The 26,087-nt window shown below is 36.9% G+C and overlaps 2 protein-coding genes across 12 annotated transcripts in view; both read left to right on the forward strand.

Moving 5' to 3' along the window:
• tead1b (TEA domain family member 1b) overlaps positions 1–11,177 on the forward strand; it is an 89,186-nt gene extending 78,009 nt beyond the window's left edge. For 6 of the 11 annotated variants that reach the window (XM_048186241.1, XM_048186239.1, XM_048186244.1 and 3 more), the window contains 8 exons: positions 714–848; positions 1,146–1,192; positions 4,119–4,180; positions 4,290–4,414; positions 5,150–5,323; positions 6,531–6,671; positions 7,708–7,860; positions 10,680–11,176. In XM_048186241.1, the coding sequence (XP_048042198.1) occupies positions 714–848; positions 1,146–1,192; positions 4,119–4,180; positions 4,290–4,414; positions 5,150–5,323; positions 6,531–6,671; positions 7,708–7,860; positions 10,680–10,793 (951 nt within the window). In that variant the 3' untranslated portion in view covers positions 10,794–11,176. Of the gene's footprint in view, positions 1–713; positions 849–1,145; positions 1,193–4,118; positions 4,181–4,289; positions 4,415–5,149; positions 5,324–6,530; positions 6,672–7,707; positions 7,861–10,679 lie in introns of all 11 variants that reach the window. The other 5 variants (XM_048186246.1, XM_048186245.1, XM_048186247.1 and 2 more) reach the window with 2 other exon arrangements.
• An 8,668-nt stretch (positions 11,178–19,845) lies between these two features.
• rassf10b (Ras association domain family member 10b) lies at positions 19,846–22,471 on the forward strand. The gene has a single exon (XM_048186251.1). It carries the CDS (start codon positions 20,161–20,163, stop codon positions 21,493–21,495), a length of 1,335 nt encoding a protein of 444 aa, XP_048042208.1. The 5' UTR covers positions 19,846–20,160; the 3' UTR covers positions 21,496–22,471.
• Positions 22,472–26,087: the final 3,616 nt, after the last annotated feature.

Genomic DNA, 26,087 nt, shown 5'->3' on the forward strand with positions numbered 1-26,087 from the left:
AACTCACTTCTCAATCGATTTAGTTCTCTTTCAGCTCTGCGCTCTATATTAAACATTATAATCTCCTGTTCTCTGCGCTGGTGGCTTTCGCTCTTTTCTGTTGTTTCCTCTTTAATGCTAGCACATTCCTCTTAAGATCAACAGCCTTATAGCTCTGAAGAATCTTTTAACATGCTTTCTTGTTTGTGGATCTTTATGTGTGAGCGTGTGGGCTGCTTTATTGTCCAATGTTCTGTGTTCACTGTAGGGGGGTGATGGTTTCAAATGTCTCACGGTTCGGTTTGTATCACGGTTCTGCAGTCGGTTTCAATTCAGTAAATATAGAAATATATAATAACAGTTTAATTTTTTGTGATGATAATTAATTAAGACCACTACATCACAAAAAATCACTCTCAGTGTCATTACTGCAGGATTTTATTAGTGAACATCACTGTATTGGATTCACAGGGGATTAAAGAAAAAGTATTGCATTTTTTATGAAAAGTAAAAAAAACCTTACATTTTATTTTTCTATTTATTTTTCGATTCAATTTAAATTAGAAAACAATTCAAGAAGCACTTACACTAGTCTCAGACTTGTAAGACATGAGATGAACCATGGTACAAACGTGTGTAACGAACCGTGTTTTGTTGCAGAAACAGTTTAACCCCTAGCTCACTGTGTCCATCCCTTTCTGAGTTCTAATGTTCTTTTGTAAATGATATTAAAGGATCAGAGCGTGAAGGACAAAGCTCTTCAGAGTATGGCCTCCATGTCCTCAGCTCAGATCGTCTCTGCAACAGCCATCCACAACAAACTGGGTCTTCCGGGCATCCCGCGTCCTGCTTTCCCCGGAGCAGCAGGGGTAAGACCGCCCTCTGGCACCCACCTATCAGTACACTTACTTCAGCCACACGGCTGGCCACCGGGCCGCCTGCGTCAGGTCCAATCCCATTACACACCCTCAGAGCTGTGCCCCATCACCTGCCTTCATCAGATAAGCCTACTAATGCCACACTCAAGATAACTAGACTGCATGGCACATAGTACACCTCATTTTTCAATGGCCATGTGATAACTCGTGTATCTAGAGTGCACAGACGGTGTGTGTGCGTGTGGATAGGCTGTGTTTTGTTGTCTATTTATTTATCTAATTCTCTAGTTTTGGCAGGGCATGATATCCACGGGCCAGCCTGGATCCTCACAAGAGTAAGTATCTCTAGAAGTTCTGCTCCCATTGTCCCACTAAAGCTATTCCTATTATTACAGTGCATGCAAGGCACATCCAACATTCTTCTTCTTCTGTTGCTGCTTCTTCTTCTTCTTCTTCTTCTTCTTCTTCTTCTTCTTCACCTTCTACTCTTTATGCACCTTCTTCTTCACCTAGCTATTTTTCTGCACCACCTTCTTCTGCTTCTGCATCTACTTCTTCACCATTTTCATCTGCACCTTCTTCACCACCTTCTTTTTCTGCTGCTGCTTCATTTTCTTCTTCTGCATCTTGTTCTTCTGCATCTTCTTCTTCTTCACTGTCTTCATCTGCACCTTCTTCTTCTTCCTTAACTGTTCAGTCTAACTGTTCCACTGTTCAGTCTAATTGTCCCACTGTCCAGTCTAATTGTCCCACTGTTCAGTCTGTCCCACTGTTTAGTCTAACTGTCCCATTGTTTAGTTTAGTCTAACTGTCCCGTTGTTTAGTTTAACTGTTCCATTGTTCAGTCTACCTGTGCCACTGTTCAGTCTAACTGTTCCACTGTTCAGTCTACTTGTCCCACTGTTCAGTCTAACTGTTCCACTATTCAGTGTAACTGTCCCACTGTTTAGTCTAACTGTCCCATTGTTTAGTCTGACTGTTCCACTGTTCAGTCCAGCTGTCCCACTGTTCAGTCTAACCATCCCACTGTTCAGTGTAACTGTCCCGCTGTTTAGTCTAACTATTAGACTGAACTGTTTAGTCCCACTGTTCAGTCTAACTGTTCCACTGTTCAATCTAACTGTTCCACTGTTTAGTCTGACTGTCCAACTGTTCAGTCTAACTGTCCCATTGTTTAGTTTAACTGTTCCATTGTTCAGTCTACCTGTGCCACTGTTCAGTCTAACTGTCCCACTGTTTAGTCTAACTGTTCCACTGTTCAGTCCAGCTGTGCCACTGTTCAGCCTAACTGTCCCGCTGTTTAGTCTAACTGTTCCACCGTTCAATCCCAGTGTTTAGTCTAACTGTTCCACTATTTAGTCTAACTGTCCCACTGTTCAGTCTAAATGTTCCACTGTTCAGCCTAACTGCCCCACTGTTCAGTCTAACAGTTATATTGAACTGTTTAGTCCCACTGTTCAGTCTAACTGTTCCACTCTTCAGTCTAACTGTCCCACTGTTTAGTCTAAATGTCCCATTGTTTAGTTTAACTGTTCCATTGTTCAGTCTACCTGTGCCACTGCTCAGTCTAACTGTCACACTGTTTACTCTAACTGTTCCACTGTTCAGTCTAATTGTCCCAATGTTCAGTCTAACTGTCCCACTATTCAGTGTAACTGTCCCACTGTTTAGTCTAACTGTCCCATTGTTTAGTCTAACTGTTCCACTGTTCAGTCCAGCTGTCCCACTGTTCAGTCTAACTGTCCTGCTGTTTAGTCTAACTGTCCTACCGTTCAGTCCCAGTGTTTAGTCTAACTGTTCCACTGTTCAATCTAACTGTTCCACTGTTTAGTCTAACTGTCCCACTGTTCAGTCTAACTGTTCCACTGTTCAGTCTAACTGTCCCTCTGTTTAGTCTAACAGTTAGACTTAACTGTTTAGTCCCACTGTTCAGTCTAACTGTTCCAGTGTTCAGTCTAACTGTCCTACTGTTTAGTCTAACAGTTAGACTGAACTGTTTAGTCTCACTATTCAGTCTAACTGGCCCACTCTTCAGTCTAATTGTTCCACTATTCAGTCTAACTGTCCCACTGTTTAGTCTAACTGTTCCACTGTTCAGTCTAACTGTCCCACTGTTTAGTCTAACTTGTCCCACTGTTTAGTCTAACTGTCCCACTGTTCAGTCTAACTGTCCCACTGTTCAGTCTAACTTGTCCCACTGTTCAGTCTAACTGTCCCTCTGTTCAGTCTAACTGTCCCACTGTTCAGTCTAACTTGTCCCACTGTTCAGTCCACTGTTCAGTCTAACTGTCCCACTGTTCAGTCTAACTGTTCCACTGTTCAGTCTAACTGTCCCACTGTTCAGTCTAACTTGTCCCACTGTTCAGACTAACTGTCCCTCTGTTCAGTCTAACTGTCCCACTGTTCAGTCTAACTTGTCCCACTGTTCAGTCCACTGTTCAGTCTAACTGTCCCACTGTTCAGTCTAACTGTTCCACTGTTCAGTCTAACTGTCCCACTGTTTAGTCTAACAGTTAGACTGAACTTTTTAGTCCCACTGTTCAGTCTAACTGGCCCACTCTTCAGTTTAACTGTCCCACTGTTTAATCTAACTGTTCCACTGTTCAGACTAACTGTCCCACTGTGCAGTCTAACTGTCCCACTGTTTAGTCTAACTGTGAGCATGCTGAGGACATCTGCTGGTTAAAGCCATGTAGAAAAAAAGCCCAGATTGTTGCCAGCTCACAGTGTATGCGCACTGCCAATGCTTTCTAGTATGTGTAAATTATTAAACTTGTTTGAAATTTAATCTGCAATTTTGCACAGTCCTGACTAGCAAGAGAGTAGTAGTATTCAATGAAATTATAAGAATGTGACTGCAGGAGGAAGGCAAGCTGGTGAGATTCAGTTTTTCATTTGCACAGAACCAAATTTATATCCTAAAACTTTTATATGGTTCTTTTGCTCTCCTTGCATGCACTGGTATTTCCTTCAGGAAATGCAAATCTTATTCTTTCTGTCTCTGTTTTGTCTGCTTTATTGTCGTTCTTTTCTTCTTGATGTCTGTATTTTCCCTGACCCTTCCAGCTTTCTCTCTTTCCCTCAGAGGGATCAGAGATAGAGGAAGCCTTTCCAGAGGCAATGATGGGTTGAATCCAAGTTTGAATACTTTGTGCAGCTTTGTTTCTTCTTCGCTGTATAACCCTCTTAATCTCTTCAGTATGTAGTGCCGCTAGACTGCTCGTTTTTCTCGTTCTTAATTCTTCTTTGTCTTTGTTTTAGCATCAAGCCATTTGCCCAGCAAGCGTACCCTATCCAGCCAGCAGTCACAACTACAATCTCAAGTATGGCACCGTTTGCCATGTTTGTTTTTTTTTGGGATCAATTCTCATTCAGATTCAACACTCCTTTTGTTTAGAAGAGCTAATATTCAGTTTGTGTGTGTGTGTGTAGGTTATGAGCCCGCGGCAGCACCGGCGCCCACAGTTCCTGCCTGGCAGGGCCGATCTATCGGCACATCTAAACTCAGACTTGTGGAATTCTCCGCTTTTCTGGAGCATCAGAGAGATCCGGATTCTGTGAGTAACTTCTGTATGTTACTCTTAAAGTCAAAATAAAAATCAAAATGGAGCCCATTTACTTCTTAATACACATTCCTGGTCTAACTGTGCGTGATTCATCAGTGACCTTCAGCCTCCCAGTCAAAAGTGGGTCTTTTCATATAGGAGTTCTCTACAATTGACTGAAAACACACATTCTAGTATGAATTCTAGTACTGTCAAAATAAGTGTGTTATATAAGGTGTTATCACCCTTACAAAAAAAGTATTTTGTTACACTATTTAATAAATTTGTTAGCTTTAGTTAAATATTACTTTTACAGTAATATAGTCAAATGTTAAGTTGCGTAAATTAACATTAGTTAATATATTATGAACAAACATTATTTAACTCTGAACAATATTACGTATGAATTAGCTTCAAGATTATTGTTTATAAATTATCTTTTTTTTATAAATATAAATGAACATTGATCTTTTTGTCATGTCTATTCAATAATTTACAACAACGCAACAATGATGAAATGTATGTGAATTGTCTCCATTAAGGGGGATTTCCTCACCAAATATTATTTTTTATTTGATTAATCATGGTTGATCTGCTTAATTAATCAACATTTAAAGAAATTAATTTATTTACAATATTGAACAGATTGATAGCCCTAGTTAAAACTGAACTGACAAATACTTGCAGTCAGAAGTTTTTCTTTTTCTAACATGTTTTTTGTTTTTTTGTTTTTTCTTCCCTGTGCAGTATAACAAGCATCTTTTCGTGCACATCGGTCAGACAAATCACTCTTACAACGATGCCTTGCTCGAGTCGGTGGACATTCGTCAGATTTACGACAAATTCCCTGAGAAGAAAGGAGGGCTGAAGGAATTGTTTGGCAAGGGTCCTCAGAATTCATTCTTTCTCATAAAGTTCTGGGTGAGTGAATCTCGGCAAAGAACGAGCATCTGTTTAGTGATTCACAGACAACCCCCCCCCCTTTCAAAATGCAGGGGCCAATTATCTGCAAAAGAAGACATCGTAACTCACAATTAGTCCAGGAAGAACTTAGTATTTTTATTTAGGCTTAAAAACAAACATGTATGCAGTGTGCTGTGTAATGCATGCCCACCCTGTGCCCAGGTTTCTACACTAATGAGAGCGAAATCACCGCAGTTCATGTTTACCACCCATACGACTGCCTATTTAACACAAATATTTATCCACCCAGTGATTACATGCATGAATAATTGTGCATTTCCCTAAAGACACTGGGCCACTTTAGGTTTAAAGACAGCCGTCTCTATTTGCATGTCCAGACCGCCATGGCTATATTTGGCACGGCATAGCTGAAGAGTCCATGATCAAAGCTCGCACTTATTCCGTTTAATATCCTGAAACAATTGGATGACCTGGTTGCTCCTCTAATAGCTATTCAAACATTGTATGCATTTTGTGAAATGCTAACTAGCGGCAACCAACAAAGTGGGCCTCGACGTGGTCGGAGCGAGGCTGCTCAGATTCCGTTTGAAGTGACAGAGGGATCTGAATTTCAAATGAAACTCTGGATCTGCACAATAATGCCTCTCTTGAATATGATGTGAAAATGTAACAGGCCTGTCTTAATGAAAAGAGAGTATGCCAGAAATGAATATTTGAGCTTTCTCTGTAATGAACATCGTGTTAGCTTACTGAAAGAGCGGAGAGAGAACCGTTCTTTTTTTGAGTGGCTTTTTACTCCAAGTTATTTAATCTGTTCTTTTCTTTAATACTTGAATGACTAATATAGCCTTGATTGGTAGTTTAGTATAGGGATAATGCAGTCTTAAAGGGATAGTTAATCCAAAAATGAACATATACTCACCCTCATGTTCTTCCAGACCTGCTTTTTTCTTATTATAAAATTATAAAAGTAGCCTATACAAGTTGTATGCTATGCTCCATGTTTATGTGAGGAACCAACTGAAATATAAATCCTGAAAATTTTCCAGTTTTTTTTTTTTTTTTTTTTTTTTAAAGCTGTGCTTACCATCTCCACTAGATGGCAGTTTTGTATTGAGTGTTACATGTTGGTAAATCTATTCATTTGTTCTGATTTCTTTTTAATTAAATTGAAAATTAAAGTTTGAATCTCATTGGTTCATAGGCTGACTTAAACTGCAACATTCAGGATGAAACCGGGGCCTTCTATGGAGTGACCAGTCAGTACGAGAGCCCGGAGAACATGACCATCACCTGCTCCACAAAAGTTTGCTCGTTTGGCAAACAGGTTGTGGAGAAAGTGGAGGTGAATATGGAGCATACGTTTTGAGTACAGTATTTAACAGCATTAAATGTTCTCTCTCTAAAATGTGTTTTCCCAGAGAATAAGTGCTCTTTCATAAGTCAGGACACTTAATGGAGTTCTCAGCCTCGGGAAGAAATGGTCTTGGGAGAATTTGATGATAAATGTTTAGAGAAATGTCTTTTTAATGGCAGACTGGTATTTTAATCTGAACAATTTGAGACATTGTTAAGATTTTGAGATCAGTAATGTGATTTTAGAACTTGTACATTTTTTTTCCCTTCTGGTATGTCCTGTACAAAAGTAAAATATTGTCTGTACTTTTGTCAAGATTTTTTAATGTTTTTAAAATAAGTCTCTTCTGCTCACCAAGGATACATTTATTTGATCACAAATACAGTAAAAAGAGTAATATTGTTAATATGTTAAAATGTAATGTATTCCTGTGATCAAAGCTGAATTTTCAGCATCATTACTCCAGTCTTCATAATCAAAATCATTCTAATATGCTGATTTGCTGCTTAAGAAACATTTCTGATTGCTATCAATTTTGAAAACTTTGTGGAAACCATGATTCAAAACTTTGGGGTAAGTAAGATTTTTCAAAGAAATTAATACTTTTCTTCAGCAAGGACACATTAAAATGATCAAAATTGACAATAAGGCATTTATAATGTTTAAATGTCTCCACTAAAATGTTAAGCAGTTTTATTTACTTGTTTTAAAATTAATAATAAGAAGAATCATTAATAATAATTGAGCAGCAAATCAGCATATCAGAATGATATCTGAAGGATCATGTGACACTGAAGACTGGAGTAATTAATCAAATTAATAAATTACCTTTTAAAATATATATTAAAATAATAAGAAAGGTTCTTTTGAATTGTAATAATATTTCACAATATTTTTTTTTTTTTTTTTACTGTATCAAATAAATGCAGCCTTGGTGGCTTTCAAAAACATTTTAAAAAATCCTGGTATGCCATGTTACTTTTTGTTGTGCATTCTTACATCTCCCTCTCATCTCTCCTCTCAGACGGAGTACGCTCGCTTTGAGAACGGCCGCTTTGTTTACCGGATAAGTCGGTCTCCCATGTGTGAATACATGATCAACTTCATCCACAAACTCAAACACCTGCCTGAGAAATACATGATGAACAGCGTCCTGGAGAATTTCACCATCTTATTGGTGAGTCTGCATGTCCATCAGGGATGTTTAAACCAATCAGTGAAAGCTCTCGGTGCAGGGCGGAGCCTGTGGCCCCTGAGCAGATACGACTCTGCATTCCTAGCATTCCTGTGGCGCTGTGCAAAGCCTGATAATCTCCTGCAAAGGGGGAGGAACCCCTTTCTTTAACCTTCAAACACACAAGGATTAGAGCCCTATTGTCCCCTATAGTGAGGGTCTTACTAATGCACTTTCCCTGCTCTCCTCCTTCAAATCCCTCACATCCTGGTGCGACAGAGGTTTTAGTTATGATAGAAAGACTGATGGAAGATTTGTGTTTGTGTTTATAGTGCATGTTTGTGTACAGTATGTTGTTGAAGGGCGGTGGTACAGGTATTAACATCCATCTCAGGTGATACAATCACACATAGTGCTAAATGCACAGGATCCAATGTGTCAAAAATGATCCAATCATTTAAAATGCTTTTTAAATGCTAATGTGTCCCAAACTTACCTAATAAGGCATCATTGCAGCAAAACAAGGGTTTGAAATATGGTCAGTCAAGTGATTGAAAAAAGGCCAATATAAATCCACAAAATTTAGTTAAAAAAATGTAGTGGTCTGCCTTCAATCAACACGTAGCATGTAAAGTGATGTATGCAGTCAAAAATCTGAGACTTTCCTCTTAATCAAATCCATTCACAAATCTAATCAGTGAATCTCATAAAAACACATCCAGGTCACGTCACACCAAAACAAAAGGAATAAAATATTTTAAAACCATAAAGATAGTTTGCATTGTCCCATAATTTTCAAGAGAGTTTCCCCACATTACTCACATTTTCACATTCACATTAAATTCACTAAATTCACATTACTGTTATGTGTTGTAGATCTTTAGAAAGCTACATTTCTTTATTTTGTAGAGCACTAAAGAGCTTTATTTTTAGCTTTATTTTTTGGAGCCTAATACATGTAAAAAAAAAAAAAAAAAAGAGAGCTTTCAATTACACTGTAATGTTGAATGGCTATAATTCATGTTTAAAATTGGAGGAAAAAAATAAATTTCATCGAGACATCAGTAGCAGTATTAGTATCAGTGATACTGGCCTTCATTCATAAAAAGATGCCATTAAACAAGTATTTCAAACATTAATTTTGATTAATTAAATTAAATCAGAGAAATGTATATATATATATATATATATATATATATATATTTCTAAATACATTTTATTGTAATGTTTTATTTTAAAATAAATGGTAGTGGTAGTGCCAAATACTACCATGATGTACACCTGTGAGATTTTTTTATGTTTACAGTTAAAGGTGCCCTAGAATTATTTTTCACAATATGTAATATAAGTCTAAGGTGTCCACTGAATGTGTCTGTGAAGTTTCAGCTCAAAATACCCCATAGATGTTTTTTTTATTAATTTTTGTAACTGCCTATTTTGGGGCATCATTAAATATGCGCCGATTCAGGCTGCTTCCCCTTTAAATGCTCGCGCTCCCCGCCCCCGAGCTCTTGACTATAATACATTGTATAAACAAAGTTCACACAGCTAATATAACCCTCAAAATGGATCTTCACAAAATGTTCGTCACACTCTACAAAATGCTGGGTTAAAAACAACCCAAGTTGGGTTAAATATGGACAAACCCAGCAGGTTGGGTTAAAGGGCACCTATTATGCCCTCTTTCACAAGATGTAATATAAGTCTCTGGTCTGGTCAAGTTTCAGCTTAAAATACCCCACAAATTTGCCCCTATTTGGGGGTGAGCAAAAACATGCCTTTTACTATATTACTATATTGCTGACTAAAAAAATTAATCCAAAATTGGTTGAAAAAATGGCTGGGTGAAAACAACCCAATCCCTGGGTTTGTCCATATTTAACCCAGCATTTTTTAGAGTGCATGCATGCTGCATGCATGCATCAGATCATGTAAATATAGTATTTATTTGGATGTTTACATTTGATTCTGAATGAGTTTGAGGCTGTGCTCCGTGGCTAAAGCTAACATTACACACTGTTGGAGAGATTTATAAAGAATGAAGTTGTGTTTATGAATTATACAGACTGCAAGTTTTTAAAAATGAAACTAGCGACAGCTCTCTTGTCTCCGTGAATATGTTTGAGACTCACTGTATGTCATTTCCATGTACTGAACTCTTGTTATTCAACTATGCAAAGGTAAATTTAATTTTCAATTCTATGGCACCTTTAAATTCAGTGCAAACAGAGATATTGTGAAATAAATATTACAGTATACCATTTTAAAAATAAAATGTAATTTATTCCTGTGATGTCAAAGCTGAATTTTCAGCATCATTACTCCAGTCCTCAGTGTCACATGATCATTCAGAAATCATTCTGATTTGCTGCTCAAGAAACATTTCTTATTATTATCAATGTTGGAAGCAGCTTAATATTTAATATTAATATTTTAATAACATGCTTAATATTTTTGTGTAAACTGGGATACATTTTTTTTCAGGATTCATTGATGAATAGATATAGTTCAAAATAAAAGATTTCATTTGAAATATAAATTTTTAGAACATTATAAATATCTTTATTGTCACCCTTGATCAATTAATGTATCCTTGCTTAATAAGAGTAAAAACTTTTGATCGGAAAATGTATATATTTTTGTGCACATACTTTTTTTTGCCACTGCTTAATTTTGTATTTATGTATTATAGTAATGAGAATTGAGGGGTATTGTGCTTTTGTTTTTGAAACATTTTGTAGAAATATGACCTGGACATGATTGTGACAGGTTTTGTGGGGTTTACTGTACAGTAATGCCTCGTCTCTTGCTATCTGTTTCAGGTGGTAACAAACAGAGACACACAGGAGACCCTGCTGTGCATGGCCTGTGTGTTCGAAGTGTCAAACAGTGAGCACGGAGCCCAGCATCACATCTACAGACTAGTGAAGGAATGAAGCAGCTCTTTCACACAGACTCTCGACCTCAGTAAAGTGGCAGTGCCTCTAGCTCAACACTCACTCAAGATGATTTTCAGTCACACTTGGGTGATGCTTCTAATTATATATATATATATATATTTCTTTATTAATATGTGTTTGACGTTTAACTGCAGCTGTGAATGGCGGTACAGTTGTATTATGTTTTAATACAGGAAAGAATGTCAAAGAATGCCGATTCAACATTCATTTGTAGACTATACATATAAAGTGACAGTATCGTTCAACTTAAGGGTTGGGTTAAGTTAGGCTGAATCTGAAAACAACCTCATTTCAGTTTTTTTTCTTTTCTTTTTTAAAGGGTTAGATCACTCAAAAATGAAATTTCTGTCATTAATTACTCACCCTCATGTCGTTCCAAACCCGTAAGACCTTCATTCATCTTCAGAACACAAATTAAGATAATTTCTTTATGAAATCTCAGATTTCATCAAAAACATCTTAATTTGTGTTCCGAAGATGAACGAAGGTCTTACGGGTTTGGAACAACAAGAGGGTGAGTAATTAATGACAGATATTTCATTTTTGGGTGAACCAACCCTTTAAATCCTGTAATGTACTCAAAAGATCTGAAAGCATATGGGTGCAGCCATAAATGTGTGTGTGAGTGGGATGTAGGTGTACAGATGTATATACATTCTCACAGGTATTTTTTTCCAAAGAAAAAGTATTTGAGAAATTTAATTCTGTAACATTGATTTATTGAAAAGAAAGCTACTGTAGGTGTTTAAAAAAAAAAGAAAAGATTCTTGTGACCATCGGAAAACAAAAGTTCCTGCATTCCGAACATTCAGAGAATTCAGGGAATTCAGAAGCCCAGCCCTTGAAAAGAGTTACTTTTTACATGCTACTTTTTCAATTTCGTTGAGGAATTCCTGCACTGTGATACGAGAAGTTTATACCAACCTGTGTCTGTTTTCACGTGTCCCCACCTGCAATAAGAAAACGCAGAGAATTAACCCTTACTGTTGACTGTACAGCTAAACGCCTCCTGCCAACATGCTTGTGTAAAAGATAACTCTAGAAACAAGAAGCACTGCATTAACTACCAGGGGTTGATGGATTGTCCATCAGCTTGACCTGAGCACTTGGACCCACTCATCGGACACGCCTGCTGCCGCTGGGGAAGCCACACTTCACAAAGCCCATCCCTGAACATGCCGTACATCCATTCGTCACTCCTTCATCTTCTATAAGAATCAGTCCTGTCCCAGAGTTCTTCGCTGCCTTTGACTTTCCCGCACAGCCCATGTCTCTGTGGCCTAATCGATTTCTATGACTGCAAGCCTTAATAATGTTTGTGTGAACTCCAAAAGATGCCACTAAAGCTGTGACCTCTTTCCTAAGCTGGAAGACTTTCTTGTTATTGTCACATGTTGTAGGAATTGTACAGTACAAACCTGCCAAAGTGTAACAATATACAGCACAGTGCCTTAGTGTATGAAGTGAACGTGGATAAGCGCAGTCGTTTTTCTGGAAAAAGTAACACTAAAGGCGCGGTCACAATTGCTGCTGCTCAGCGAGATTTTGCAGGCAAAATCCAGTCAATCTGCTCGATCCAGACTTTCACTTTAGGGTGAAAATTTTGCTCAGTTGTTCATGTGAATTTGACACACTGATCAACAGAAAGCTGCTTTGCTTGAAATTGACAATAAACAATGGACTATTGTTGGTTGATCAAGGGTTGCATTGAAAGCTGCCCGCATTCTCCACCATTTTTGTCCTTGAAATTTCGCTGCAATTTTGCAAATGTGACCGCACCATAAGATCCTACATGTCATCTTTATAAAAAAGCACTGGCCATTTGTTTAGCCTTTCACTCTCAGAGACACATAGAAGACATATTTAGACAGTACAGTACATAAAGTATCTGATTTTGCCTTTCTTATCCGAAAAAGACCAAAAAGTTGGAGACGCATTGAGCTCCTCTTTATTTCCTGCACTGTAGCATGAAAGTGCCTTTGGTTCCGATTTTTCCAGCTTAGAAAAGACTGATGTTGCGTTTTTAAGATTATCAAAAACCAAAAAAGTGGATGTAGGTAAAATATTCACCACATTGCCTTCATAAAAATTTTATAGAAAAATCAACATGGGCTAGTGAGTGGAGATGTTCTGAAATGAATTTATGTAATAATTATAAATAACAAATTTGTATCAGCATTTGATTTGGTGGATGTGGCAAACTGTCATGTTTTTGTTTTTGTTTTGTTATTCTTTCAATGGATCTTCGGTTCCATTCTGTGAGAGACTTATCTTACATAGAGCTTTAGCGACTTTTCTAGTGCATAATCAAATTGTAAAAGTGAAAAACCTCATAGCACCATGGAGATTATGAATGCTGAATGGTGTTTTTTTTTCTTTTCTTCTTGTTTTAAGCCATTTCAATGTCTTATTTTTCTTTCGTGAATATAGTAAACACTATATTAAGTGACGTAAAGGTGTTTTTCTCCTCAGACCTTAAAGATAGTCATGGATATTAACCGCAAGGTCACATGTAAGTTCTTTATGGACAAAGCTGGCTTCACCAAACCGCATAATTTATTCATGCTGTTCATTTAAATGGATGGAACCCTCCAAGAGTGAAAGACTAAGATTTACAGCTGTGTATGTTGTACCGCTTAAAGTAAACCGTGGAGTTAAGTACGCTCGATATCAAAACGGCAAACGATGTTGATTGTTTTGTGTTTGCCTTACCTTCGCCCTCTTGTTCACGTTTCATATAGAGATCTTCCTGTATTGTTCTACATGTATGTGATGGTTTTGTGATGACGTCAGTATATTCAGAGCCCGTTCGGGTGGTGATACTGTTACTGCTGCGCTGCTGGTGCATCTGCTCCTTAACGGTCCCCTTTACTTCTCTAGGGATTTGAGAACTAATGCCTTTAATATGATGAATGTTAAACGGACATTATTTTGCTAGTAATGGACACTAAGTAAGGATTTAAGCGGAATCCGGACTGCGGTATGACAGCAGTTTAGCTTATGTTTTTTGATCTATGTTTGTATTTTGTCTGTGTGTAGGTACTGGTACCTCCTATGTTCATTACCATTTAAGATGTTGGCTTTAAAGTGAACTTTTCTCTAGTTCAGATAGTATCATATAAAGATATTGGGTTTGTGTGCAGAGATTTTTTGTAAAAAGGTGCTTTGTATAAAATTATATATTCTGGCTTTTCTTGGTACAAAGGTGTGATATCTTTTAATATCCCTGATGATGGGGGGGGGGGGGGGGGGACATTGGAGCAAGGCTGAGAGAGAAAAGAAAAAACTTATTATGTGTGTGTTCTTTATCGCATATGGTCTTGTCTTTGCTCCGTAACATTTTGATGCCGCCTTGATAAAGTGGTAGATATTTTGTAGCTTTCTAGATACTTTGTATGTATACAATATTGAATAAAATAAATAATTAAAACACGGCTTGTCTGGTCATGTTATCTTTCCCTCTTTTATTTAAAGGGTTCATTCAAAAAATTAAAGTTCTGTCATTATTTACTCACCCTCATGTCATTCCAAACATGAATGACTTTATTCTGTGGAACGTTTGGAATATCTTTTTATGTTCCACAGAAGAAAGCCATACAGCAGAGGTCTTCAACCCTGCTCCTGGAGGCCCACTGTCCTGCAGAGTTTAGCTCCAACCCTAATCAAACACATCTGAAGCAGCTAATCAAGAACTTCAGGATTGCTTGAAAATCACAAGCTGAAGCAAGCTGGATTTAAAATTTTCAGGACAGTGGGCCTCGAGGAGCAGGGTTGAAGACCTATGCCATACAGTTTTGTAATGACGTGAAATGCGTTAAAGTTCTCATTTTGGGGTGAACCATCCCTTTAAGGTTTGAGAATGGTGCTTGTAATCGATGTTCTTGCAGGGATGGATTGTAGTAAATTATCCGCCAGTCTGCAGCGCCCTCTATCATCACTTCTGGGAACAGGCTTTGAAAACAAAGTTAAAGGGATAGTTCACCCAAAAATGAAAATGTTGTCAATTTACTCACCCTCAAGTTGTTCCAAACCTGTATGAGTTTCTTTCTTCTGTTGAACACAAAAGAAGATATTTTGAAAAATGTCAGTAACCAGACAGATGACTGTAGCCATTGACATCAATAGTAGGGGGAAAAAAAATACTATAAAAAGTCAATGATTACCGTCAACTGTCTGGTGATGACTGAATTTTAATTTTGGGGTAAAAATATACCCTTAAATGAATGTGTGTGTGTGTGTGTGTGTGTGTGTGTGTGTCCAGTGCATTTTGTCCATTTAGGATTTGATCATTTATAAAAATCAACACATTTAGTCTGTCTTGCTATCTGCACAATTAGGCTACTATTTACTCCAGCCCAGCAGTGAAATAATGAATTAAATGCATTGTAACTTAAGAAACCTTACAAACCTCAACGTGTCAGCTCTCAGATTTTAATTTTAAGGCATAATTTGTGCATAATTTAAATTCATTTTTAAAAGCTGTATGCATTACAGATTTTTCAAATTGCTTGCACAGTTTTTGAAACTATAACTCAATTTCTCAAACCTCTACACACAAAACCACAAAACATGGACATAAGTTATCTTTCAAAAGCAAACACTTCATTCAAAACTATTTTAACTACTGTAAAATTGGTATTTTTGTGTAGTAATTCTACACCCAAACATAAAATGATTAGCCAAACTACACACAGATATGAACAATGTAAAACACTACTATCTTATGTCATTTGCTGGTTCAGAGTGCAGTGGAGTATACAGGAGTTTGTCACGCACACATACATGTGCACAAATACACTGTATATACAGTATGTACAGCTGATGATTTTTACACAGGTATGGAACTGCACTGAATCAATACTGAACTGACTTGAGCTGTATAATGACACTGTTGGCTTGTCACAGCAGAATTTGTTACCATTGTAAAGCTTTTGTTTGTTTTAGAATTGCAAACTGAGTGTAAAGCATGTAATGTGCTTGTAGTTTTGCAGACTTGGTCTGAAGATTTGGTACATGACTGAATGGTTTCACAGATTAGGCCTCAAGTACCACTTTTATTGTGTAAGCATTTTGAAAAAACTTTAATAAGTAGGCTATTGCCCTCTTGTGCACCACATGGAGTTAAAGTAATAGCAGTGAACACTAGGGGCAGTATTTTACAGATATTACAGTTTTTAAAAATTGCTTACACACTAAAAGTGGTGCTCAGTTAAACCATTCACTCATGTACCTAATCTTCAGACATACTTAGTGTACCAAAAGTATTGGGACACCCCTCCAAATCATTGAATTCAGGTGTTCCAATCACTTCCATGGCCACAGGTGCATAAAATCAAGCACTAGGCATGAAGACTGCTTCTACAAACATTTGTGAAAGAATGGGTCGCTCTCAGGACCTCAGTGAATTCAAACGTGGTACCGTGATAGGTTACCACCTGTGCAATAAGTCCATTCGTGAAATTTTCTCACTACTAAATATAACACAGTCAACTGTTAGTGGTGTCATAACAAAGTGGAAGCAATTGGGAACAACAACTCAGCCATGAAGTATTAGGCCACGTAAAATCACAGAGCGGGGTCAGTGCATACTGAGGCACACAGTGTGCAGAAGTCGCCAACTTTCTGCAGAGTCAGTAGCTACAGACCTCCAAACTTCATGTGGCCTTCAGATTAGCTCAAGATGGAATGGGTTTCCATGGCCGAGCAGCTGCATCCAAGCCTTTCATCACCAAGTGCAATGCAAAGTGTCGGATGCAGTGGTGTAAAGCACACCATCACTGGACTCTAGAGCAGTGGAGACGTGTTCTCTGGAGTGACCAATCACGTTTCTCTGCCTGGAAATCCGATGGACGAGTCTGGGTTTGGCCGTTGCCAGGAGAACGGTTCTTGCCTGACTGCATTGTGCCAAGTGTAAAGTTTGGTGGAGGGGGATTATGGTGTGGGGTTGTTTTTCAGGGGTTGGGCTTGACCCCTTAGTTCCAGTGAAAGGAACTCTTAATGCTTCAGCATACCAAGACATTTTGAACAATTTCATGCTTTTCCCAACTTTGTGGGAACAGTTTGGGGATGGCCCCTTCCTGTTCCAACATGACTGAACACCAGTGCACAAAGCAAGGTCCATAAAGACATGGATGAGTGAGTTTGGGGTGGAGGAACTTGACTGGCCTGCACAGAGTCCTGACCTCAACCTGATAGAACACCTTTGAGATAAATTAGAGCGGAGACTGTGAGCCAGACCTTCTCGCCAACATCACTGCCTGACCTCACAAATGCGCTTCTGGAAGAATGGTCAAAAATTTCCATAAACATTCTTAAACCTTGTGGAAAGCCTTCCCAGAAGAGTTGAAGCTGTTTTAACTGCAAAGGGTGGGCCAACTCCATATTAAACCCTACGGATTAAGAATGGGATGTCATTAAAGTTCATGTGCATGTAAAGGCAGGCGTCCCAAAACTTTTAGCAATATAGTGTAGTGTAATCTTACACTCAATTTGCAATTGTAAAACAACATTTTTGCAAAATGCTAAACACAGATATTTCACCATTGCATTTCTGTTTATTTTGTAAATATATACTGAATATGCATGTAGAGTCAAGTCACCTTTATTTCTATAGTGCTTTATACAATACAGATTGTTTCAAAACAGCTTCACAATAGTAACATATTCAAAGCTGCTGTAAAGAAGCTCCAACTAGCCAATAGTGTAATTATTCAGCTCAAGTCAGTTCAGTGTTGATTCATTTCAGTTCAATAACTGTAAAATAGATAAATCAAACTGTATGTACACTGCATTTGTGCACATACATGTACGTGTGACAAACTCCTGTACACTCCACTGCACACTGAACAAGCAAAAGAGTAGTGTTTTACATTTTTCACATCTGTGTGTAGCTTGCCGTGTATATGGCTAATAAATTGATGGTTTGAGTGTAGAGTTACTATGCAAAAACACAATTTTTAAAAGAGTTAAAATAGTTTTGAATGAAGTGTTTGCTTTTGCTATAGATGTGTGACGTTTTGCATGTTGTGTGCATGTTTTGTGGTTTTGTGTATAGAGTTTCGAGGGATAGAGCCATAGTTTAAGAAAATGTGTGTAAGCAATTCAACTTTAAAAAGCTGTAATTGTGAATGTTGCAGTAATGAGAGTGAACAGCAGGTGTCACTGCAGGATCTTTCTCAGGAAGCTGTTACACTTTTTTTCTTTTTTTTTTTTTTTTTGAAGAGATGAAGTTTTAAAAAATACTTTTACAATGATCTTGCAATTCACTTTATTACAAGGATTATGGTCCTTCAATCTTAATTAGAGCTGGTTTGACCCTGAAATTCAAATTTCTTTTACCAACAAATAAATAAGAGCATATAAACTCACTGTACAGTTTACATGTAGGCTATTCATTTGCAGACTTACAGGATAAACAGGTGTTTGTGTTGTGATTCTCAATGCAAGCAGCACTTTTTAAGTACTGCAAGCTTGAAGAAGCAAATAAACCAACTTAGATTTGGTTTAGCCAACTTCACTCGGATATATGTCACAAAATTATATTGGTAATTGCATCATAAAATCGTACGCAAAATAATGAATAAAAACCAAAACAAAATAATAATTAGTCTATGAAATGATGATAATAATATATGTGTTTTTATGGAAACTTAGGGTATTTGTTCAATTAAAAAATAAAAAAAGGAAATTAATCCCAAGTGAGTTTTACAAAAGTCAATATTACATATGACTGTGATAAATTAATATGATTATCCTGTGAAATGATATATGAATTCCCTGAGTTTATCACTGTCATTTTTGTGTCGACAACCAAAACAACTTATCAGATCCTTCATCTTTTATCCAGTGTTTTCATTTCCTTGCTTCATTTTTTTTGTTTTGCTTAAATGTTTTTTTATCAAATATTTTAAATAGAGATTTTTATTTTATGTTTTATGTTAAAAAGAAATGCACACAATCTTATAAATTGTAATATATGGGCTATTCTACAGAACTGGTGCAAACTGTTGTCCCACAACCAAAAAACACATTTAAAAAGCATTTAAGTCTTCAAATTTTAGATGCTTACTAAGATCCTACAAATAATTATTTCATATTTTATTTTTAAATCATGACTTTATGTAAAAAATGTGTCCCACATTTTTATGTCACTACTGAAACAGTGTATGTTTTAGTTTTTTTTGGGTGTTATTCCATAAAATTTAGTTTTTTTATGTGTGTAGAACTGTACTAGCTAACCATGTGCTGATTATCATCTTTGAGCTATAGGCTTAAAAATATCTAGAATAGTATCTCTGATTAGTATCTAAAATTGTCACTACCGAAACAGTCATGACTGAAACATGTCATCATTGTTTTGGAAGTGACAAAAGGGGACACATAATTGTTTATTTGGGGGAAAATTAACAAAATGTTAGTACAGTTATGCAAATCATTAGTATTTTAGTATGTTTTAGTATATTAGTTAAAATTCTGTGATGTGATGTGATGTGATGTGGTCACTACCGACACATTACTGTCACTACCGAAAATGTGCAGTCATGACCGAAACATGGGATGTTTTGTCAAAAATAAAGTATATTGAATTATCAGCTAAGATGTTATGATAGTGTTTGGTTCAATGTATATTCAAACTAATAATAAACTTTATGCCTTTTACAAAGAAAGATTGGATTCAAAATACAACAAATCTCATAAATTACACATGAAATATTGTTAAAATTGTAACTTATTGATTAACCTGTGAATTTTTTTTTTTTAAATAGCAAAAAAAAAAAAAAATATATATATATATATATATATATATATATATATATATATATATATATATATATATACATGTATATATACATGTAGTGACAAGTTTGGAGAGGAGGAAAAATATTCCAAAACTTTCTGAAAATACAATATGAGAATTAAATGCACAATTACTAGAAATGTGTACCTTGGATATTATACAATTTGCATACATACACAATTTGTGTAAAAAGACACTAACTTTGAACCAATTCTGTAGAATGGCCCATATAGGCTAGAGAGAGTGGCAGCGTTGGAGGTCATGTGATCAGTGCAGTGCACTCGCAGCAGCGCTGTCCCGTCTGCTCTCATTCACTCACAGAGACTGAGAGACGCACATGAGGACTGCCAAACCTGACAACTCTGGAGCATGAGGAACTCTTTAATTCGTTTACGGACCGAATCAACAACATTATTTTTTTTAACAGTGTGGATTAACCCTTAACATTTAATACAATATTTCTATTGCATAATATTTTTTCACTTCACCTGAATAATTTCCTGCACCAGGAAACTTTTACTGGGACATTAACTATCAGTCTGAGAGATGGAGGCAGAGGAGAGTAAAATTTCAGTGTGGGTTTGTCGCGAGGAGAAGCTCGTGTCGGGCTTGTCGAAACGCACGACCTGCGCAGATGTGATCCGGGTTTTACTGGAGGAGCAGAACCTGGAGCCGCGCGTGTCTCTCTCGGGCTCTCCTCAGTCCTACTGCATCGTGGAGAAGTGGAGAGGGTTCGAAAGGATTTTACCGAACAAGACCAAGATCCTGCGACTGTGGAGCGCGTGGGGAGAGGAACAAGAAAACGTCCGGTTCGTGCTGGTGAAAAACGAGGCATCTCTCCCGAGCAACGGGCCGCGGAGCGCAGAGGCGCGCGTCGTTCTCAGCAAGGAGAGCCCGTGCGTCTACAAGGGGACCGCAAGAGTCACCATGGCTCTGTCACAGGAGAAACAAAGACGGATAGTAAGGAAAGCGTTCAGAAAATTAGATAAAATCAACAAGAAAAGAGCTCAGGCTGCATCCAAGGATGCATCATGTATGGAGAAGATGGAGACCCTTGTGCACCTGGTCATTTCTCAAGACCACACCATCCGCCAGCAGATTCAGAGGATAAAAGAGCTCGACAGGGAAATCGACAGGTATGAGGCTAAAGTTCATTTTGATAGAATGAAGATGCACGGGATAAACTATGTCCAGGATACGTATTTGGTGGACGCCAACCCTGATAAAGTTGTCGAGGGGGACAAAACCAGCCCCGAAGAAGCTCTCGCGCAGTTTGAGGAATACGCTCAGAGATGCGAGGAGGTCATCAAACTGCAAGAAGAGCTGGCCGAGCACGAGGCCCTCATGGAGAGCATCACCACTGAGATACAAGAGGAACTCAACCAGAGATGGATGAAAAGAAGGCACGAGGAACTCGCGAATAAAGACGCTGAAACCGCTTCTCAAGAAGAAAATGATGCGGGATCTTCAGCGGTGGACGACGGCGACTTGCTTTTGGAAGAGGAAAGGATCAGGACCCAACTCGACACCAGCTTGTACATCGGTCTGCGGCTGAACACCGACTTGGAGGCTATAAGGAACGATTTGGACTTGACCGAGGAGATATGGGGGGCAAAAGAGAAAGAACTAATGGATTTAATGGAGAAAGTGAACTCTTTGGATTTGGAGGAGGACAGTGCAGACAATGCGGAGCTGAAAGAGGAAAACACAATAGAAGCAGACAGATTGATGCCTCTCGAGGGGGACAGTAGTGTGTGGGTGGAGCAGGCAAGAGGGCTTTCAAAAACATGTGACGTGAACGATGACGACTCAGATACGGGACTCAGTTCAATGCACAGTCAAGACTCAGATATCACACCCGTCTGTGAGTCTTTAGTGTGAGAAGCATTCATATTAAGCCTGGCTGCATCATTGAGATGAGCAACACAACACTGGCACAGTTTTTACATTTTCAAACAGTCCTGGGAAAGTAAGAAAAGTACTTTCCTGCAAATCAAAATGATCATAACTATGCACTTATTGAGCATCCTTGGTCAGTTTATTCATTTCTTTTTATGTTGATGTCTGCAAGAATCAGTGTTAATTTCATCTAGACATGAATTGATAACTTTGTGAAACACATGCAGGATTTCTGCACAAGACACCATTTGAAGCAAGTGTGATGGACACATTCCAACACTGTGAAGATCAATTTTACATTGCAGAATAGTTTATGAATTATGATTACCCTAGTGAAAAAATATACTAAAATTTATTTGAAATACATTTATTTTGTGCTAAGTATACTAAAAATCCATGTGTGCTTCATAAAAATGCCCTGCAATTGTACTTTTGTTATATTAAACTGGTATACTTAAAGTCTAACTAATTTTGTACTTAATGCACTTTAATTGTGCAAAACTAAACATATACTGAAGTATATTTGATTGTGATAAAGTGGAAATATTGCAAGTATATGTTAGGTACACTTTAAATATCTTGCATGATGTTATACAGAGATCATGCAATCTTTATTAATAGTGATATTAAAACACTTTTTAGGCATAATATTAAGAAACGTGCATTGTGCACTAAAGAAATACTCCAAATAAAGTTTAATTATAATTTTATATCAGTAAGTCTTAGGTGATATGTCAATAAATATGTTAATGGATTTGAAGTATACTTAGTATGAAATAAATGTATTTGAAATTGATTTTGTTTACTAGGGTAGTTATTTAAAGCTGAAGTGTGTGATATCTCTGCATCCTCTAATGCCGTTTCCAAAATAGTTTTCAGATGGATTTGAATGTTGGAAATATTATAGTACGATGTTTTGCCAGTGCAGAAGCATGAAATAAAATCTCCCTGTCATCTACACTGTCGTGACATTTTCATGCAAGCTCCAGTCACATGGTATTTACAGCTCAGGTGATTGGCTCAAAAAACCTGCATGCGGAACCTATGAGCAAAGATGGCAGAATTTGAATTATTGTATGTACTTCTGGGGGAGCGTGGCCAGCCGAACAACGTCCTTTGAGATGAATGGGAATGCTGACAGATAACTTCTCCAAGTATTATAGACCTCCTTGAGAGAAAGTATTTTAATAGAGAAAAAATTGCACACTTCAGCTTTAAGTTGCATCATGGCATTGCTTGAGAACAAGCGTTATGTTTGTGGGAAAACTGATTCAAGTGAGTGCAAGAGACTTTTTTTTTTTCTTTACAGACATGAGCAAGTGGTGGACATCTGATGAGCTTAAAGATCCAGGAGATTGTTTGTATTTTAACAGAGATGTATTTAGAATTGTACAGATACAACATATGTGTAATATGAGAATCTATGATAAAACTATGTTGTCTTATGAACTAAAATACTAAGGAATGCTTCATTTATTGATATTTTAAAACACAAAAAATTGATTCCAAAATCAATAGAATAAGAAAGTGATGAACCTAAATAATAATGTTAATAATGTTGCTAAAGACTTCTATTTCAAATAAACGCTGAACTTTCTATTCAACACTGATAATAAAGTAACATGTTACTTGAGGACCAAATAAGCATATTAGAATGATTTCTGAAGGAAAAATGTGCCAAATTAAAATATATTAAAAAAGAAAACAAAACTACTATAATGCAATAGTAGAATGTCTAAAAGGGACCATCTAAATAAAGTGAAATAAAACATTTTTCAGTAATTGTGTTTACTCTAATATAAAGAGAAATGTACTTAAATGTAATAATAATAATAATGGTCCTATAAATAAGCTACATGTTCATAACGAAATACAATTTTTATTTAGATTTTGGGGTGATATTTCTCACCAGAGGATTTACAATACAAATGATGAAATGTATGACATTTCCAGCACTTGCAGTGTTGTAGAGTGTAAATAATGCCCATCATTTGTCTGTGTTCAGTGGGGAACATCAGATCTGTGTTTCATGAGCTTCACGGCGGATATTAGGTGTTACAAAACAATTACAGCTGCATTAAGCTGAACAACACTGTTCCTGATGTTTGACAGATGGGGAATGTTGCAGCACACACAGATGTTTCTCTGCTTGTATAATTGCAGAACTATAAATATTGTTCAGACTAAAAGGTAAAAAAGGTAACTTGCGCGGAAAAGTAATTACATGTGTTGTGTGAACTGGGTAGACGAGTTGCTGGTGGCATAAAGCGTTACGCAATCCTCCTGTCCCGGAGGAATGGCAGGCAGGGGGAGGTACAAATTTGACACAGGTTTTCACAGAGTGCCAGGCATTGTAAAAGCAGGACATTTACATAACCCACCTAGATAACCTCCTCTCATGTGCTCACACCTGACGAAAGACCCCAGAAACAGACCCCAGGCTCAGAGTCAGTTCTTATATCACTGGTGCTGTACGTATCACGTACTATTCTGTGTTTGATATCTGTCAAGATGGTGAAAGTGATTGCATCAAGTACAGTATCGTTGTTGATCCTGGAACAACATTCCAATCAACCAATCAGATTTGAGTGACAAGTTTACATTTTATGTCAAGTTTAGGCTTAAAATCAGGGTTAGATGCTTCTACATCAGTGTTATTTACCTCTCATTTCCCTCTGATTGTAGGGTTAGGGTTAGGGATCACTCTAAAAAAATGCTGGGTTAAAAACAACCCAAGTTGGGTTGAAAATGGACAAACCCAGCGATTGGGTTGTTTTAACCCAGCAGTAGGGTTAAATGTTTGCCCAACCTGCTGGGTAGTTTTATTTAACTCAACTATTGTTTAAGAATTACTGTATTGCTTAATTAAAATTAACCCAAAGTATGTTGGAAATGAACATTTATTAATGTTCAATGAATAATTATTAAACAATAAACATTTATTAAATTGCTTATTAATAAATTTATATTAATAAACTATTAAATTTATATTAATAAAATATTAAAGCTTATTAATAAACATTCACCTTTTGTCTATTATTGTTGCCTCTAATTGCATCTGGTTTTTAATTTCCCAACTATTTTGGGTTCATTTTAAGCTAGCCATATAGCAATTTTTAAACAATAGTTGGTTTAAATAAAACTACCCAGCAGGTTGGGCAAACATTTAACCCAACCGCTGGGTTAAAACAACCCAATCGCTGGGTTTGTCCATTTTCAACCCAACTTGGGTTGTTTTTAACCCAGCATTTTTTAGAGTGTAGGGTTAGGACTACATTTTTGGACAGGAATGTTGTTCCAGGATCAACAAAATGTGTTGATCCAGAAACTTGTCTTGCTTGGCAAAATCAGGATGACCCTATGAAGATATGGATCCTAATATCTACCAAAACACTAAAGTGTTTGTTGAAATAACATTTCAATAACATGTTGCAATTCAGGAATAAAATCTGGTTAAAATTGTTTCATATATATTAAAACAGTCTATTTCGCAAACATCTTTGTAAAACACTCAGATTTACTTGTGTTTACTTGATCTAACTTTGTTTTGTTTATGAACGCTGTTGAAATTATTGATAGTCCTGTTCAAAAGTCAGTTCAATTTTGTTTTTGGAAAGAATTACTTGTATTAATCAAGGACGCAAGAATTTCTATTTCAAATGCTGCTCTTTTGAATTCTATTCATCAAAAAAGTGTGAAAAAAAAATGGAAAGAACAAAATCTACAAATAAACTAAAGTGTTGGTTGAAATAACATTTTGCAATTCAGGAATAAAATCTAGTATAACTATCATAAATAGTGCTTCTTACACTCTAAAAAATGCTGGGTTAAAAACAACCCAAGTTGGGTTGAAAATGGACAAACCCAGCGGTTGGGATAAATGTTTGTCTAACCTGCTGGGTAGTTTTATTCAACTCAACTATTGTTTAAAAATTACTGTATTGCTGCTTAAAATGAACCCAAAATATGTTGGAAATTAACATTTATTAATATGTTTAATAAATGAACAGTTTAATGAATAATAATTAAACAATAAACATTAATTAAATTGCGTATTAATAAATGTTCACCAACATATTTTGGGTTCATTTTAAGCCAGCCATATAGTAATTTTTAAACAATAGTTGGGTTAAATAAAACTGCCCAGCAAATGTTTGGGCAAACATTTAACCCAACCGCTGGATTAAAACAACTCATTCGCTGGGTTTGTCCATTTTCAACCCAACTTGGGTTGTTTTTAACCCAGCATTTTTAGAGTGTTTGCTCAATCACTTCAGGCTGGTTCAGCTACTGTAAATCATCTTGTGTAGAGTAAACAAACAAACAGATGAACAGATGCTTCCATTCTGACAGCGGCCATATTGAGCGTTATAATGCCTTCATCAAAAAGTGACTGGATCTTTGAGCAGGACTGGGCAGGACTATTGCTGCCATGTTGAGAATTATGATTTCTTCCATATTCCATATATGTACAAGTGGACTGTTTCAGCCTCATATAGTCGCACTTGTTACAGTACATTAAACTGATCAAACAAAAGACATTTATAATGTTGCTAAAGATTTCTATTTCAAAC

Source organism: Megalobrama amblycephala, linkage group LG3 (genome assembly GCF_018812025.1).
Source record: "Megalobrama amblycephala isolate DHTTF-2021 linkage group LG3, ASM1881202v1, whole genome shotgun sequence".
Classification (NCBI taxonomy): domain Eukaryota; kingdom Metazoa; phylum Chordata; class Actinopteri; order Cypriniformes; family Xenocyprididae; genus Megalobrama; species Megalobrama amblycephala.

Coding starts and splice junctions, on each gene's coding strand:
- rassf10b (XM_048186251.1), top strand. CDS start 20,161: ATGGAGGCAGAGGAGAGTAAAATTTCAGTGTGGGTTTGTCGCGAGGAG.